Raw genomic sequence first — 14,435 nt, 5'->3', positions numbered from 1 at the left:
AACAAACAACCTAGGTTTAAATACAGGCAAAAGATTTGAATAGACACTTAAAACATATTTGCGTGGTAAATAAGCAAGACGCTCAACATCATTAGTCATTAGGGAAATGCAAAGCAAAACCACAATGAGATACCACTACACATCTACAAGAATGGCTAAAATTAAAGACTGACCACACCAAGTACAGACACAAATATGGAGGACATAGAGCTTTAGAACAAACACTTTGCAAAACAGTTTGCAGTTCTTAAGAAGATAAACCTACATCTACCAAGAATTCCTCTCCTAGGTATTACCCTAGAAAAATGCAAGCGTATGTCCATATGAAGACCTGTACACAAAGGTTCACAGCAATTTTATCTGTATAGCCAAAATTTGTGGCTGTGGTTCAGAATGCAGTTAGCCCAGTGCCACAACCCCTAATCTGGTAGCGACACCACACATTCTATCGATGGCGTTGCTGTAGCATATAGAGGGGCTCAAATAAAACACAAATCTGTGTTACCTAAATAGGAAGCACCTAAAGGGTCTCTTGCAGTCTGGAAGAGGACGGGCTCGTGGACAGACGGTGTCGCCACGTCGACGGTTGTCCATGCCACGCTGTGCGAAGACCCACAAGCCACTCGTGTGATCTTCTGGCCTTCTAAGCCTTGCACAAGTGTGGGCTTTCTATTAACCGTGGTCGTGCCATTGCCCTGTTGGCCGTGGTCATTGTCACCCCAAGCATACACCTGTTAAGGGGAAAAAAACAGAATTTTTCAACATTTCAGAACATTTGCTCTAAATTTACTTCAAAATTCTTGCCAATGACTATAGACGAGTATTTACTTAATATCAACCCAATGAATTCATCTATTTTGTTCTGTTACAGGAAGCAGGGAAGTTCTCTTCAACTAAATATAGTAACTTATCTTTTCCTTCATTTTGCAAAGAAAAATGATCAAAAAAATATGCTCACTTTTCAAGGAATTTACTTCTTGGCTTTACAGAATTAGAAAGTATAATTCATTTTTAATTCATTTTGATTAAAGTACAGCGTGCTGATGTGTTGTCATAAGTGAATATCAAAGTATATCATCTATGAGCCTGTCATGGGATGGCCTCTCATGGTGGAAGAACGAGTAACACTTGTCAAGAATAACTTTATTTCTGAAATGAAGTACATATATCTCCCCATCAGGCATTAGAGTGGGAAACCGCATGGCTTTATAGCCTGCGTCAGTCAGCAGCTCTTTCCCGGGTATGCTCACCCATGCTAACAGTTAGGCAGATATACATAGGAACACAATGGACAAAGCCCACCCTCCTGGTGCCCCAGTACTGAGACTCATGTCGTTTCATCACGTTACACTACAGACATAAGGACCTCTAACAGGCTCGCTTACCTGCCCCGCGTCAGTGACCGCCAGGCAGTGCAGGGCCCCGACAGCCACATGCACAATCTTCTTCCCTCTCAGTCCTTCCACGACCTGCGGTTTCCGCACATGCACATCAGAGCCGTGGCCCAGCCTGAAGTAGTCCCCCTTCCCCCTGCAAGGAGGTCAAGAGTGAGCATTTTAATACATGATTATGGTGCTGGCAATGCCCCACAGAAAAACACTCACTGTCACAGTGCTAGAGCCAGCTCAATGATAACATCATACACAGTGCCCAAGGTCTTTGAAATTACTGTTATTATTATATTGTTCTAAAATCATATACCATTAATTCAAGTTAATTCATTAATTCTGCTAGCAAGATCCTTAATGTGTGTTTTACACTTAAGTTACTGACGTAGGTTTCATCTAAAGAGATTGAAAACATGACACACAACCTCAAATGGCTCTTAAAACACCTCTCTGCTATAATTCTTCCTCAGCTGCCTTTGGGTCATGATACTCAGGCTTAGGCCATCACACTGCCTGCTCGTGGTCAGCTGGATATTCCATTCCTTTCTGATTTAGTAAAATAATCTTTCACTAGAAACACACATGAACTTTTTCAGGGATCAAAGAAATCAGAAATCTGTTTTCCACCCATTTGATCACTAGACTTCTTGCATGGCAAAGCAGCAGAAGAAACCCTCTACATACATCTCACCTAAACAAGAAAGACAAAACTGAAACCATTTCCACTAAGATCAGGAACAAGACAAGGTTGCCCACTCTCACCACTATTATTCAACATAGTTTTGGAAGTTTTAGCCACAGCAATCAGACAAGAAAAAGAAATAAAAGGAATCCAAATCGGAAAAGAAGAAGTAAAGCTGTCACTGTTTGCAGATGACATGATACTATACATAGAGAATCCTAAAGATGCTACCAGAAAACTACTAGAGCTAATCAATGAATTTGGTAAAGTAGCAGGATACAAAATTATTGCACAGAAATCTCTTGCATTCCTAAACACTAATGATGAAAAATCTGAAAGTGAAATTAAGAAAACACTCCCATTTACCATTGCAACAAAAAGAATAAAATATCTAGGAATAAACCTACCTAAGGAGACAAAAGACCTGTTTGCAGAAAATTATAAGACACTGATGAAAGAAATTAAAGATGATACAAATAGATGGAGAGATATACCATGTTCTTGGATTGGAAGAATCAACACTGTGAAAATGACTCTACTACCCAAAGCAATCTACAGATTCAATGCAATTCCTATAAAACTACCCCTGGCATTTTTCACAGAACTAGAACAAAAAATTTCACAATTTGTATGGAAACACAAAAGACCCCGAATAGCTAAAGCAATCTTGAGAAAGAAAAACGGAGTTGGAGGAATCAGGCTCCCAGACTTCAGACTATACTACAAAGCTACAGTCATCAAGACAGTATGGTACTGGCACAAAAACAGAAATACAGATCAATGGAACAAGATAGAAAGCCCAGAGATAAACCCACACACATATGGTCACCTTATCTTCGATAAAGGAGGCAAGCATATACAGTGGAGAAAAGACAGTCTCTTCAATAAGTGGTGCTGGGAAAATTGGACAGCTACATGTAAAAGTATGAAATTAGAACACTCCCTAACACCATACACAAAAATAAACTCAAAATGGATTAAAGACCTAAATGTAAGGCCAGACACTATCAAACTCTTAGAGGAAAACACAGGCAGAACACTCTATGACATAAATCACAGCAAGATCCTTTTTGACCCACCTCCTAGAGAAATGGAAATAAAAACAAAAAGAAACAAATGGGACCTAATGAAACTTAAAAGCTTTTGCACAGCAAAGGAAACCATAAACAAGACGAAAAGACAACCCTCAGAATGGGAGAAAATATTTGCAAATGAAGCAACTGACAAAGGATTAATCTCCAAAATTTACAAGCAGCTCATGCAGCTCAATATCAAAAAAACAAACAACCCAATCCAAAAATGGGCAGAAGACCTGAATAGACATTTCTCCAAAGAAGATATACAGATTGCCAACAAACACATGAAAGAATGCTCAACATCACTAATCATTAGAGAAATGCAAATCAAAACTACAACGCAATATCATCTCACACCGGTCAGAATGGCCATCATCAAAAAACCTACAAACAATAAATGCTGGAGAGGGTGTGGAGAAAAGGGAACCGTCTTGCACTGTTGGTGGGAATGTTAATTGATACAGCCACTATGGAGAACAGTATGGAGGTTCCCTGAAAAACTAAAAATAGAACTACCATACGACCCAGCAATCCCACTACTGGGCATATACCCTGAGAAAACCATAATTCAAAAAGAGTCATGTACCACAATGTTCATTGCAGCTCTATTTACAATAGCCAGGACATGGAAGCAACCTAAGTGTCCATCGACAGATGAATGGATAAAGAAAATGTGGCACATATATACAATGGAATATTACTCAGCCATAAAAAGAAACGAAATTGAGTCATTTGTAGTGAGGTGGATGGACCCATAATCTGTCATACAGAGTGAAGTCAGAAAAGAAAAACAAATACCGTATGCTAACACATATATATGGAATCTAAAAAAAAAAAAAGTCATGAATAACGTAGGGGCAAGACGGGAATAAACACACAGACCTACTGGAGAAATGGACTTGAGGATACGGGGAGGGGGAAGGGTAAGCTGGGACAAAGTGAGAGAGTGGCATGGACATATATACACTACCAAATGTAAAACAGATAGCTAGTGGGAAGCAGTCGCATAGCACAGGGAGATCAGCTCGGTGCTTTGTGACCAGCTAGAAGGGTGGGGTAGGGAGGGTGGGAGGGAGGGAGACGCAAGAGGGAAGAGATATGGGGATATATGTATATGTATAACTGATTCACTTTGTTATAAAGCAGAAACTAACACACCATAGTAAAGCAATTATACTCCAATAAAAACGTTAAAAATAAATAAACAAACAAACAAAAAACAAGACAGACAAGTTGGGCTAAAATTTCTCCAGTGTTCTTTTCTAAACAGCCCAGTTATAATGGGAAATTTCTTATAATATTATCGCTAATCCCAACTCAAAATAAATTAAAAAACAAAGATGCCTGAACGAGGAAGAAAATGAAGGTTTCCCCCTCCCTAAAAGGCCCCACACAGACACACTGACGGATGACAGGCATTTACGTACCACGTCCACACCACTCCCGACTTGGTGAGGGCCAGGGAGAACTGTGCCCCGCACTCGATCTGACACACCCCCTGTCCATTTAGTCTCTCAATGTTCTGGGGAATGTTACAGCCTTCGCTTCCTCCCCGGCCCAATTTTCCAAAGTCACCATCGCCCCAGGAAAATACCAAACCTAGGTTTAAAAATATATACTTTAGGCCAGTGTCTCACAATGTTCCTCCCCCAGCAACGTGGAGTCAGGACAGGACTCACCTTCATCAGTCAGAGCCAGGGTCTGTGCATCTCTACTTCCACACGCCACCTGGATTACTCTGTGACCAAGAAGGACTTTCACCTACTCAATCACAAATTTAAAAACAGAATCAAGCACAGGCACTAAGAAAGCAAGGGGGATTTTTCCCCACAGACTGAAAGCCAACACTGCTCATGTCTTTATGAACTGTCCTAGACTGGGAGCTTATCTTCTCTGGAAATCAGCAGGTGGTAAACTTTCTGCAAGCAACAAAAATGTGTATAATCACCATTTTGGGCTTCAGCTGTGTTGTGTTATCCCCATGTCCCAAGCGACCGTACTCTCCGAGGCCCCAGGTGTACAGTTCACCACTGGACGTGAGGGCTGCACTGTGCGAGCTCCCACAGGCAATATCCCGGATTCGCTTGGTTTTCAGGGCCTCTATCAGCCGTGGCTTGTCACAGTTCCTAAAGCAAGATTAAATAATATTCCCTATAATCAATCCAGCCTTTTTAAAGAAGAAAGAAAAGGACATCAACACTGATCCACATTTAGTCAAAACATCTTTAGATTAAGTTAACTATCAAACCTTAGAACATGTGAGGCCAAACCACACTGAGATATTTTTTAAATTTTTTAAGTTCCGTTTTCATAAATAACCCATCCTATTCAATTTTCTACAAAAAACTATCAAAAAGCATTCACTATTATTAACAGTAACAGTCTCTTATTAGCAAGTAATGAAGAAAATATTCTTACATTCTACTGAAGTGTCCAAGTTTGCCATCATCACCTTCACCCCAGGAAAACACTTTCCCATCAACAGTTAAAGCTGTAGCGTGCCGTCCACCTGCAACATTCACACAGAGGGAGGCTGCCAAAGTTGGTTTACAAAAGTTAACAGCACAACTACCTATTTTGCCTGGCATGCAGTATGTGTGAATATGTGTTCAATAACTGAGTAAATAAGATCAACATTTCAGCATGACAAATATATAAAATAAGTGAACATTTATTAAACTACAAAGTTTAAGTCCTAGAAAGAATTTTACTCGCAAAGAAGCAGCAAAATGATGCTATTTATTAATGGGGTTGCTGCTATGTTAAATATATAAAAGATCAAAATTCAGATGGAAAAATAAGTACATTTGTGATTAGACAAATTATCAAATGCAGTGGCACTTGGGCTTCTGTGAAATGCACCTCAAGAATGGAATTATTTAAGCAGAAGTACCATCAGTTGCAATTAAGGCACTGTGCTCACTCTTCCCAAAACAATCAGCTCATGCTTTTCCCCAGCACGGCTCACTCCCCCAGTGCATCCACCCCAGCTCAGGACTGAAGAGCGTTTCCTCTCTGTCACTGTGTCCACCAGTTCCTAGGCTCCTAATACCCATGTGCACCCTATCCCTTGCCAACAGAGCCCACATGATCCAGGGCAATGTGCTCGGCTAAAAACCACGCTTCCCAGACTCCCCTGCCCAGAGAGGATGGTGACAGAGATGCGATAGGAGTGAGTGAGGCTTCCAGAAAAGCTCTCTGGAGGGGCGGAGTGGGCCTGAGGAAAAGGCCTATCTTATACGTTCACCTGCAGCTGGGGGGGTGGACAGCAAGCCAGTGCTCCTCACAGGTACTGGGGCTGCCGCCCTGGCCCTGGGCCCCACCTCCAGGTTTTTACAGAGAATGGTAAAATGCCATCTTGCTCAAGCCACTACCGTTTGGATTTTCTGTTATAAGGGGGTTAAATCTAATCCTATCCAGTATAGACACGAACTCAGTTTGTATCTAATTCAGTTCATTTCCTCAGAGGCCAAGCACAGTGCTTTGAAATGATACTCAATAAAAGTTTCCTGAATTGAAGCAGTGTGATTTTTTTTCTTTAAATGGTTCTTTCTTATCACTGGAATTTACAGATACTGGGAATCTGATGAAAGTTACAGGCTCTTTCCCCAGAAAAATAACACGTATTTAAGCACAGAACGTGATGACTGCAGAGATGCTATGAACCTGAGACCACAGCTCCGAGACTAAAAGCCCCCTCCCTTTGGTGAGGTATGCCCCACACGCCTGGAACGCCAGCAACCACTGGTCTCCAAGAATAATTAAACTCTAGACCACCTGGAGCTTTACATTAACCAACTTTTATTCCTAACAGTTAAGTAAAACTTGAAAAAGAATGCAAAGACACTTTAGGGGAAATTGTTTACGGCTCCAGTTAATTACAGAGCAGGAACAACAGGCTCATCTGTGTACCAGGCCAAAGCCTGGCCCTTACCTGAGTGAACGGCCACCTTCTTGACCACGTAACTGCTGAGAGCTGTGATCTGTCGAGGAATGGGCACAGTCCCACTGGAGAGGCCCAGCCCCAGCCGGCCATTCGTGGCTTCTCCACAGGCATACACTTTCCCTTCCACTGTCACTGCAAGGAACAGGAGTGAGGAAAGGACTCACTTTTCACAATGCAACAACTATGTCTTTAGTCCTAAGCATCATTGAAAACTTTTTAAATATTAGAATAATCATACCTGCAAACAAACTTTTAGAACCACCAGCCACCTGTACTACATTCAAAGCAGACAGTGTCTCAGAGAATGAAGGAACTTTTATCTAAAACAAGATTTTTTTTAAAAGTAAAGGAGAAAAGAGAGAAAGTTATTTACACTTTTAAAATTACAAGTAATCTTACTAGATGGTACAAAGAATTACTGTTAATTTACATGGTTATATTAACCAAAGAAGTTCTTGTCTCTTAGATATACACAAGTATTTTAAGGATGAAATGATATACTGAGATTGACTTTAAAATGAATAGGGGTGAGGCTGTGTAGAAAATAAAGACAAAAATGTGACCATCTGCAACTGTTGAAGCTGGAACAGGGACAAGAGGACTCAGGTCCCTATTCTTTCTACCTGGGTACATCTGAACATATCCGTAATAAAAGGCAAAAAATAAAATACACATAATGTGAAGATATAAGCAAACATTTGGTAAACTACATTTTATTTCAGGTCATGTCCTGCTCATTCTTGTTAATTCTGACTAAGAAATTATACACTTAAATTTCTCATTAGAGATGGGTGTGATTTAATTTAAAATTATTAAGGCCCCTGTCTAAGAAGCCTTTATGATTCCTATGTGTCAGAAAGTATCAAACAGTCACTACTACTGTGGAAGAAGGATGTCCATCACAACCGTGAAGCTCCAATCTACCCTTCATGTGCAAACCGCAAAAAGGGCCACGCCCTCAGGACCCCCCAGACAGCCCCTGTCACAGCTGACACATCTCCAAATGCAGGGCAGGGGCCTCAGGAACAAATGTAACTGAAGGCTGCTGAATTACATAAGACTATTTTCATTGTACTAGAACCACGAGACTTAAAATGAATTGAGTTCTAACTTTCCTTTTCAGCTTCTCGGCAATGCAGATAACAGGGGATCTGACGATGGGTGAAGTCTCATGGAGTACTAAGTAGTGGAGACGCTCATCTGAAAGGAAACTGTTCCCAGACCCTAAAATCTGGAGGAACCTGTCCCTCAGTCAGGAGCCACACTGCATCCAACTCTAGTTCAAATGCACCATTTGCTGTACCTGCTCTTTAAAATACCATTATACTCCACAATTTTTACCTCTGCGCTTGTCAAGTCTTTTCAAAAGTGTATGTTCTAGTTTACAAAACAGCAATAATGCAACTATATCTAAAGTGCACTATTTTCCAAGGACAGAGGCTTCTCAGAAACTAAATTTGATAATGTCTATGAGTTCATGTCAAGAACTACTTAAGAAAAGTCAACTTTAAAAACAACATATAAAAGGAAAAACCATTATAAAAACTTCAAGAAGCCTGGCTGTTGCTGGGCCTGTCTGGGCCCGAGCAGCACGGGGTGGCGAGGGCACGGGGTATCGAGCAGGTACCTTGGAGCCCTTCAGCCCTCCCAGCTGGTCCTTGTCATTCAGGCCCCACACAAACACTTTGGTTCTTATCGTAGCCGCCGATTCCAGACCTGCAGCCTTCTTTCTAATAAGGCTAATCAAAGGAAAAATAAAACAGAAATAGAGGTCAGTCAGCGTAAAAAAAAATTTTAAATAAAAAGGAAAACAACCTCAAGCACACAGTTTGCTGGCTACTATCAGAAACTCTTAAAGTTTTGTTTTAATTCAACAAAGCCTGAAGTATACACAGGAGTTAGTGTTCCAGAGGGTCAAAATTTCTAGATACCAGTATGCTGCTACCTTTCAATACTAGAATTTAACCTTAGCTTTTTATTCTGGTGGAGATCTTCCCAAGAGACACTGTGCAGTTCTCTTTCTTCTTGTATACCAAGTTGAACGTGACAGCTTTTACTGCTTTCACAGCAACTACCACCCATCACCTTAACACACAGCTACTGCAGGTGTAACTGGAGAGAATGCTGGTTAATGGCGCCAAGAATCACCACCGGGACTGGCATTGTGGCCACGTCCCTAAACCCCAAACCCTGTTTGGTCATATTTTTCCCCCAAAGAATAATAAAATGGATGTAGCCACATGACTTCTGATGTACTCAAACACATGTCCCGAGGCAAAATGCACATTTCTTCCTTTACACCCTCTGCCCACTGTGCTGGCCAGCTGCGCTGGAGGAGGAGGTCCAAACCTCCATTCTGCCAGGGGAGGCCTGCCCAGCCCCCCGAGGCTCCTGAAGCACAGGCCATCTCATTCATCCCATCTCCTGACCTGCCCTCGATGGGTTAAAAGTATGATCAACAAAGCCCACACATGCTTCAAAATAAAATAAAAATTAAATTTAAAAAAAATTTTTAAAAACGTATATAATGACAAAATCACAGCAACCAATGTCCATGCATTAAGTGTTAACTATACTACTAACACTTGAGAAAAATGGCTATTGTTACTTCCAATTTGTTGTACATCAGAAATAAACTAGATTGAATCAATTAAAAAAAAAAGTCCATCAATTCTTGAACATGATTAAGAACACGAAGTACACAGAATAGTGTTAGATTTTTTTGGTTGTCAGTTTGATGCCAGGTGGTAAGAAACTGCCGCTTCTGTGTTTGAGGTTTTGGCTTTTTGCTTTTGTTCTATTTTTATAAGCTACAATAGACAACTGAAGACTCCAGAGATTAGCTTACAGATAGGTAAGATTTTTTAACGTGTTACATACTGATGAATATTTACTTTCAGGGATCAAAATTTTATGGTTTGGGGATAAAAAGGTAGGAAAATTCTCATCCTATACCAGGCAAAGGAGAGCAAGTATATGTACATTCTAACTATTTGAAATACCTTGTAACACAGTGTTACTCAAAAATATGTAGGGGATTTGACCAGTGTTGAGACGTGTAAGGACTGGTACCATGTAAGCAACAGCACGGGGAACAAATGCCAGCGGGTGGTCAGTGAGGGCACACCCTAGTTGGGGGCTTGCCCTGTGGGAGACTGCTTGGACCATTCATTAGTTATTAGCTCATTAATGATATCTGACAGGAAAAAAAAATTACATTCAAATATCTAAAATTTCTTTTGTGAATGTATCCAGCTGTGTAAAAATTTCATCTCTGAGTAAAGCTCAAACTTTTGTGGTTATTTCACATATATAGCACATGTACTAATTATATTTGTCCAATTCATTTTAGTAACTACCGAATAAGAAAATGTGGCTCTATAATCCTTTCACTTAAAAATCCCAATGATTTATTTAAGTGAAATGGCATTTTCCTTACTTAATTAAATTAATGCATGTAGACACAGTTTGAACTGTAACATATAGTATAACATATATTCTAGATAAGGTAGTGTTATAAGACTATTTTCTTTTCAACTTCTTTGCAAAGCTTCCGAAACGAAACAAGACAGGATCCAAGCCCAAGATCCCTAGAATGACCTGATTTATCACCCCAGTGGCCACCTCTTCATGACTAAGAGTATGTGCTTAATAGCAGTGCAGGGCCAAGCTCCTTTGTTTCAAAAAGACAGACTGCTCACGTCACACACTAGAAAGCACTCAGTGCTAAGGGCCGTGATCAGCAGAGCTCAGCTGGCACTGCTACCTGCCTCTAGTGGACATATCTGCAAGGACCCAGCCACACCAGCAATACAACAGGAACACCTATTGACTTAGCAATTTCACTTTTAGCAATTTATTTGTGAAAAGACAACTTACCTGAGGACAGTAATTTTCTGCACGTAAACAGAGCTCAGAACAGACACTGCACATGAGCCCTCCATACAGGTCTTGGAATAAAAAGCAAAGGTGCACAGACCTGGCAGACATCTTGCTTCACCCTTGGTATATGCTGTTCCCCTGCCAACACCCCTTACTGCCCACTTTGCTTTGATGGGGGGAGTTTTTCCTTGTTCTCCTGACATCCCAATGCTCCTTTGCAGACGCTCATAGCACCAGGCCCTTCTCCTTCGTGCACTTCCCACAGCCATGAGGCCACTCTAATGTGCGTGAGTTTGTCTTGTTTTATTTAGCATGTTCACTACAGCATTCACAGGACAGAGAACAGGGCTTAGCCTCCCGTAGGTGTTCAATAAATATATGGTGGATGAATAAATACAGTAATAGTCATCACTACAGGGCTCATACAAAATAAGGAACTGAGTGAGTAAATGAGAACTTAATCATGAAATGAAATATTACACAAAATAAAATTATACAACAGAAGATTAACGATACAGATATTCTAAAGATGGATGTTGTTCATGGTTGCACAATAATGTAAATTTACTTAATGCCACTGAACTATACACTTAACAACTGGTTAAGATGGTAAATTTATGTATATTTTATTACAATAAAAAATTTCTAATTTAAAAGTTATTAATAAAATAGTTAACAAAAAAGGCTGTAAAATACATACCATACCACACTATCTCCAAAGGAAAACACAATTAGGGACAGATAAAAAAGAAAACTACAAGAATATATACCAAAATATTAACAGTAATATTTCAGGTAGAGAAATTCAACATTTTTTTTTCACTTTTAAGTGAATTTTTCTAAATACAATGTGTTTCCACATTAAATTTTTCCTAAAATTAAATTAAATCATATTTTTGAATATGATTTGAACATTAACTAATATTTAACAAATAGTCCTATGGGCACTAAACTATCCTCATTATGAGATACACTCCAATTAAACATTGGCTTTTGAAAGTGAGAGTTTGGGCATAAGTACCACCAACAGCAAACAGCTCTCACCTCCCACTGTTGCCTTTTTCGTCTTCTTCCTCCTCATTATCTGAAGCTAAGAAAGGAACTGCAGCCAAATCTTCCTCTTCCGCACGTATCCGTCCCAGCAGGATGAGACCATGGATTTTACAATCAATTCCTGAGCTCCTGCACTGCTTTATTGCAATTTCAATATACCTGTGATACTAGATACAAACACGGTAAGCTACAGAGTTTTCAGAATCAAACACATTAGATGCTTTAACTGGAGAGAAGGACATATGAGACATGGAATGTGTGGGAAGTTAGAGCCCCTTTACTTAAGTTCTGGAAATACTAGGCAGGGTTGATGCAGCCACATTTGAGTGGGGTTCGCTTTCTAAAGAAGTCGTTAATTCACCAAGGATGTCCATCCAAGGCATGGGACTCACAGTGATTTCCTTACTAAAATGAAATAGTATGATAGCCTTACTGAATGACTCCAAAACTTTCCTGTCTTAAAGCTTTCTTAAACCAAGATGATTAAGAAAGAGATTAGGTGTTCAGGTCACAAAGCCTTCATAATTTTTAAAACATAATAAAAATACTTGATTACATACAAAGTAGAGAAAACAATACACAGAGCCCCATAACCCCATCACCTAGTTCAACAATTATCAATGGATGACTGATTTTGTTCATATATGGACTATCATAAGAAAATTCCAGGCAGCATGTTGTTTCAAAACTTTAGTATGTATCACTGAAATACAGGCATTTAAAAAATATATCCACAGTACTATTATGATAGCTAAATCAATAATCTTATATCATCTAAATGCTACCAGTGATCAAATTTTCTGATCATCTCATAAATATCTTCTATTTTCGGCTTATCCAAAACGGAATCTAAACAGGATGCAACCTCCCTCTGTTACGCCTTTGCCATTCATTTTTTAAAGTTGCCTCCCTGTCCCACGGAATGCCCCATCCCCCGTACTTGACATTCAGAGTATTCCTCTATTCCTGTATATCATGTGAACAAAGACTGAAGCAGCAGAAAGCACACACAACACCAATGACTTCTTGTTGCCTCAATTAGATTAGATCTAATCAAACCTTAAGATCTACCTATGATGTCACAGGAAGCACAGGTTGAGTGAAAAAGACAAATAGAGAAATGAAAAATTCTACAAGAAAAAAAGACCCTGTTTCTTTCTTTAGCAAGGAAAAACCAAGACAGTTCAGATTTTAATGAAGTGCAAAGTGCAGACACTGCCTGAATCATGATTCAGAGTAACCAACTGCAAAAAACCATTTATTGGATAATTGGGAAAATTTAAACATTGACTGGATATTGTATGATATTAAAGAAAAATTTTTCAGTGTGATGGCACTGTGGTTACATTTTTAAAGTCCTTGTTAGAAATGAATAATTTAAGTACTCACTACTGAAATAAGGCCATGTCTAGAACTTGCTTTAAAATCCTCAAAAAAGAAAAGGGCGGGGGGGAAGGACACATGGAGGGAGTTAGTGAAACACGACTGGCCAAAATGTTGATAATCATTGAAACTGGGTGATAGGTTCACAGAGGATTCAGTGTACTTACTATTTTCAGTTATGTTAGAAAATTCCTGTCACAAACCATTTTGATAGGAAAAGCAATGCTAGAAGAAACAGTCCAGTAGCTTTACAGGAATGGTAATATTCTAGTTCTTAAGTTTGCTAGAGGGATGGAGAGTGGGCCTTGAATTTTCTGAATACTCACAATACTTCATATTTCTCATATACGTGAAATACACTATTCTGTGCTTCTCAAATATTACATAATAAATTGTTTTGAACTGAAAACTTATTAAAATCAATACACCTTTTATGAATACCTATCTCAGTTACTGAATACATTATTTCTGTGGTTATTGATTTACTTAAAATACAAAAAAAAAAAATTCAGTAGCATAATTAAGATAACAGACAAGCTGCATTCCATTACCCAGCAATAAGTTAATAAAATGCACTAAAATGCAATATTATCTTTTCTCAGAAAAACTCAATAATATCTTCAATTTTCATCATTTGCCACTTTATTAACTTATTACCACCGTTGGTATTAACTGTTAATTTATTACATGGTATTCCATAAAACAGTTTAATGACATTCAAGAATGAATGGTGTTCCAAAATTTTATTTATTGAAGACGGGAAGAAAATAAACAGAACAAAAACCTTCTGGTGTACCCAAAGGCCAGAGCATCAACTCTTAGACCTGGCGGAAAGTGTTGGTATGGTCCCATAGTCTCCAGATACAAGTTACCAACCTTCCAGCTTGAAAAACTTAACCTATCACTGGCTGTGTACCAGCTTCTTTAACATAACACACTGGGATCACACTGAACTTGCCTGCCTTTATGTGGGCAGAAAAAAATAATAAAGTAATGATTCTTACCCAAGGAGGCAAAAGACCTGT

General features: G+C 39.3%; 1 protein-coding gene across 1 annotated transcript in view; it reads right to left on the bottom strand.

The window, feature by feature from the left end:
- Positions 1 to 14,435, bottom strand: part of HERC2 (HECT and RLD domain containing E3 ubiquitin protein ligase 2) — a 214,767-nt gene that overhangs the window by 59,785 nt on the left and 140,547 nt on the right. Inside the window, exons 52-61 of the mRNA XM_057551376.1 lie at positions 12,019 to 12,194; positions 8,720 to 8,831; positions 7,331 to 7,412; positions 7,081 to 7,224; positions 5,565 to 5,655; positions 5,095 to 5,272; positions 4,826 to 4,907; positions 4,574 to 4,745; positions 1,386 to 1,530; positions 506 to 731 (exon numbers count right to left, since the gene is read on the bottom strand). Of these exons, the coding sequence (XP_057407359.1) occupies positions 506 to 731; positions 1,386 to 1,530; positions 4,574 to 4,745; positions 4,826 to 4,907; positions 5,095 to 5,272; positions 5,565 to 5,655; positions 7,081 to 7,224; positions 7,331 to 7,412; positions 8,720 to 8,831; positions 12,019 to 12,194 (1,408 nt within the window). The remainder of the gene's footprint in view (positions 1 to 505; positions 732 to 1,385; positions 1,531 to 4,573; positions 4,746 to 4,825; positions 4,908 to 5,094; positions 5,273 to 5,564; positions 5,656 to 7,080; positions 7,225 to 7,330; positions 7,413 to 8,719; positions 8,832 to 12,018; positions 12,195 to 14,435) is intronic.

This window comes from Balaenoptera acutorostrata, chromosome 8 (assembly GCF_949987535.1).
Source record: "Balaenoptera acutorostrata chromosome 8, mBalAcu1.1, whole genome shotgun sequence".
Classification (NCBI taxonomy): Eukaryota; Metazoa; Chordata; class Mammalia; order Artiodactyla; family Balaenopteridae; genus Balaenoptera; species Balaenoptera acutorostrata.
The sequence above is the reverse complement of the archived record's forward strand: the minus strand, read 5'-3'. Positions and strand labels throughout refer to the sequence as shown.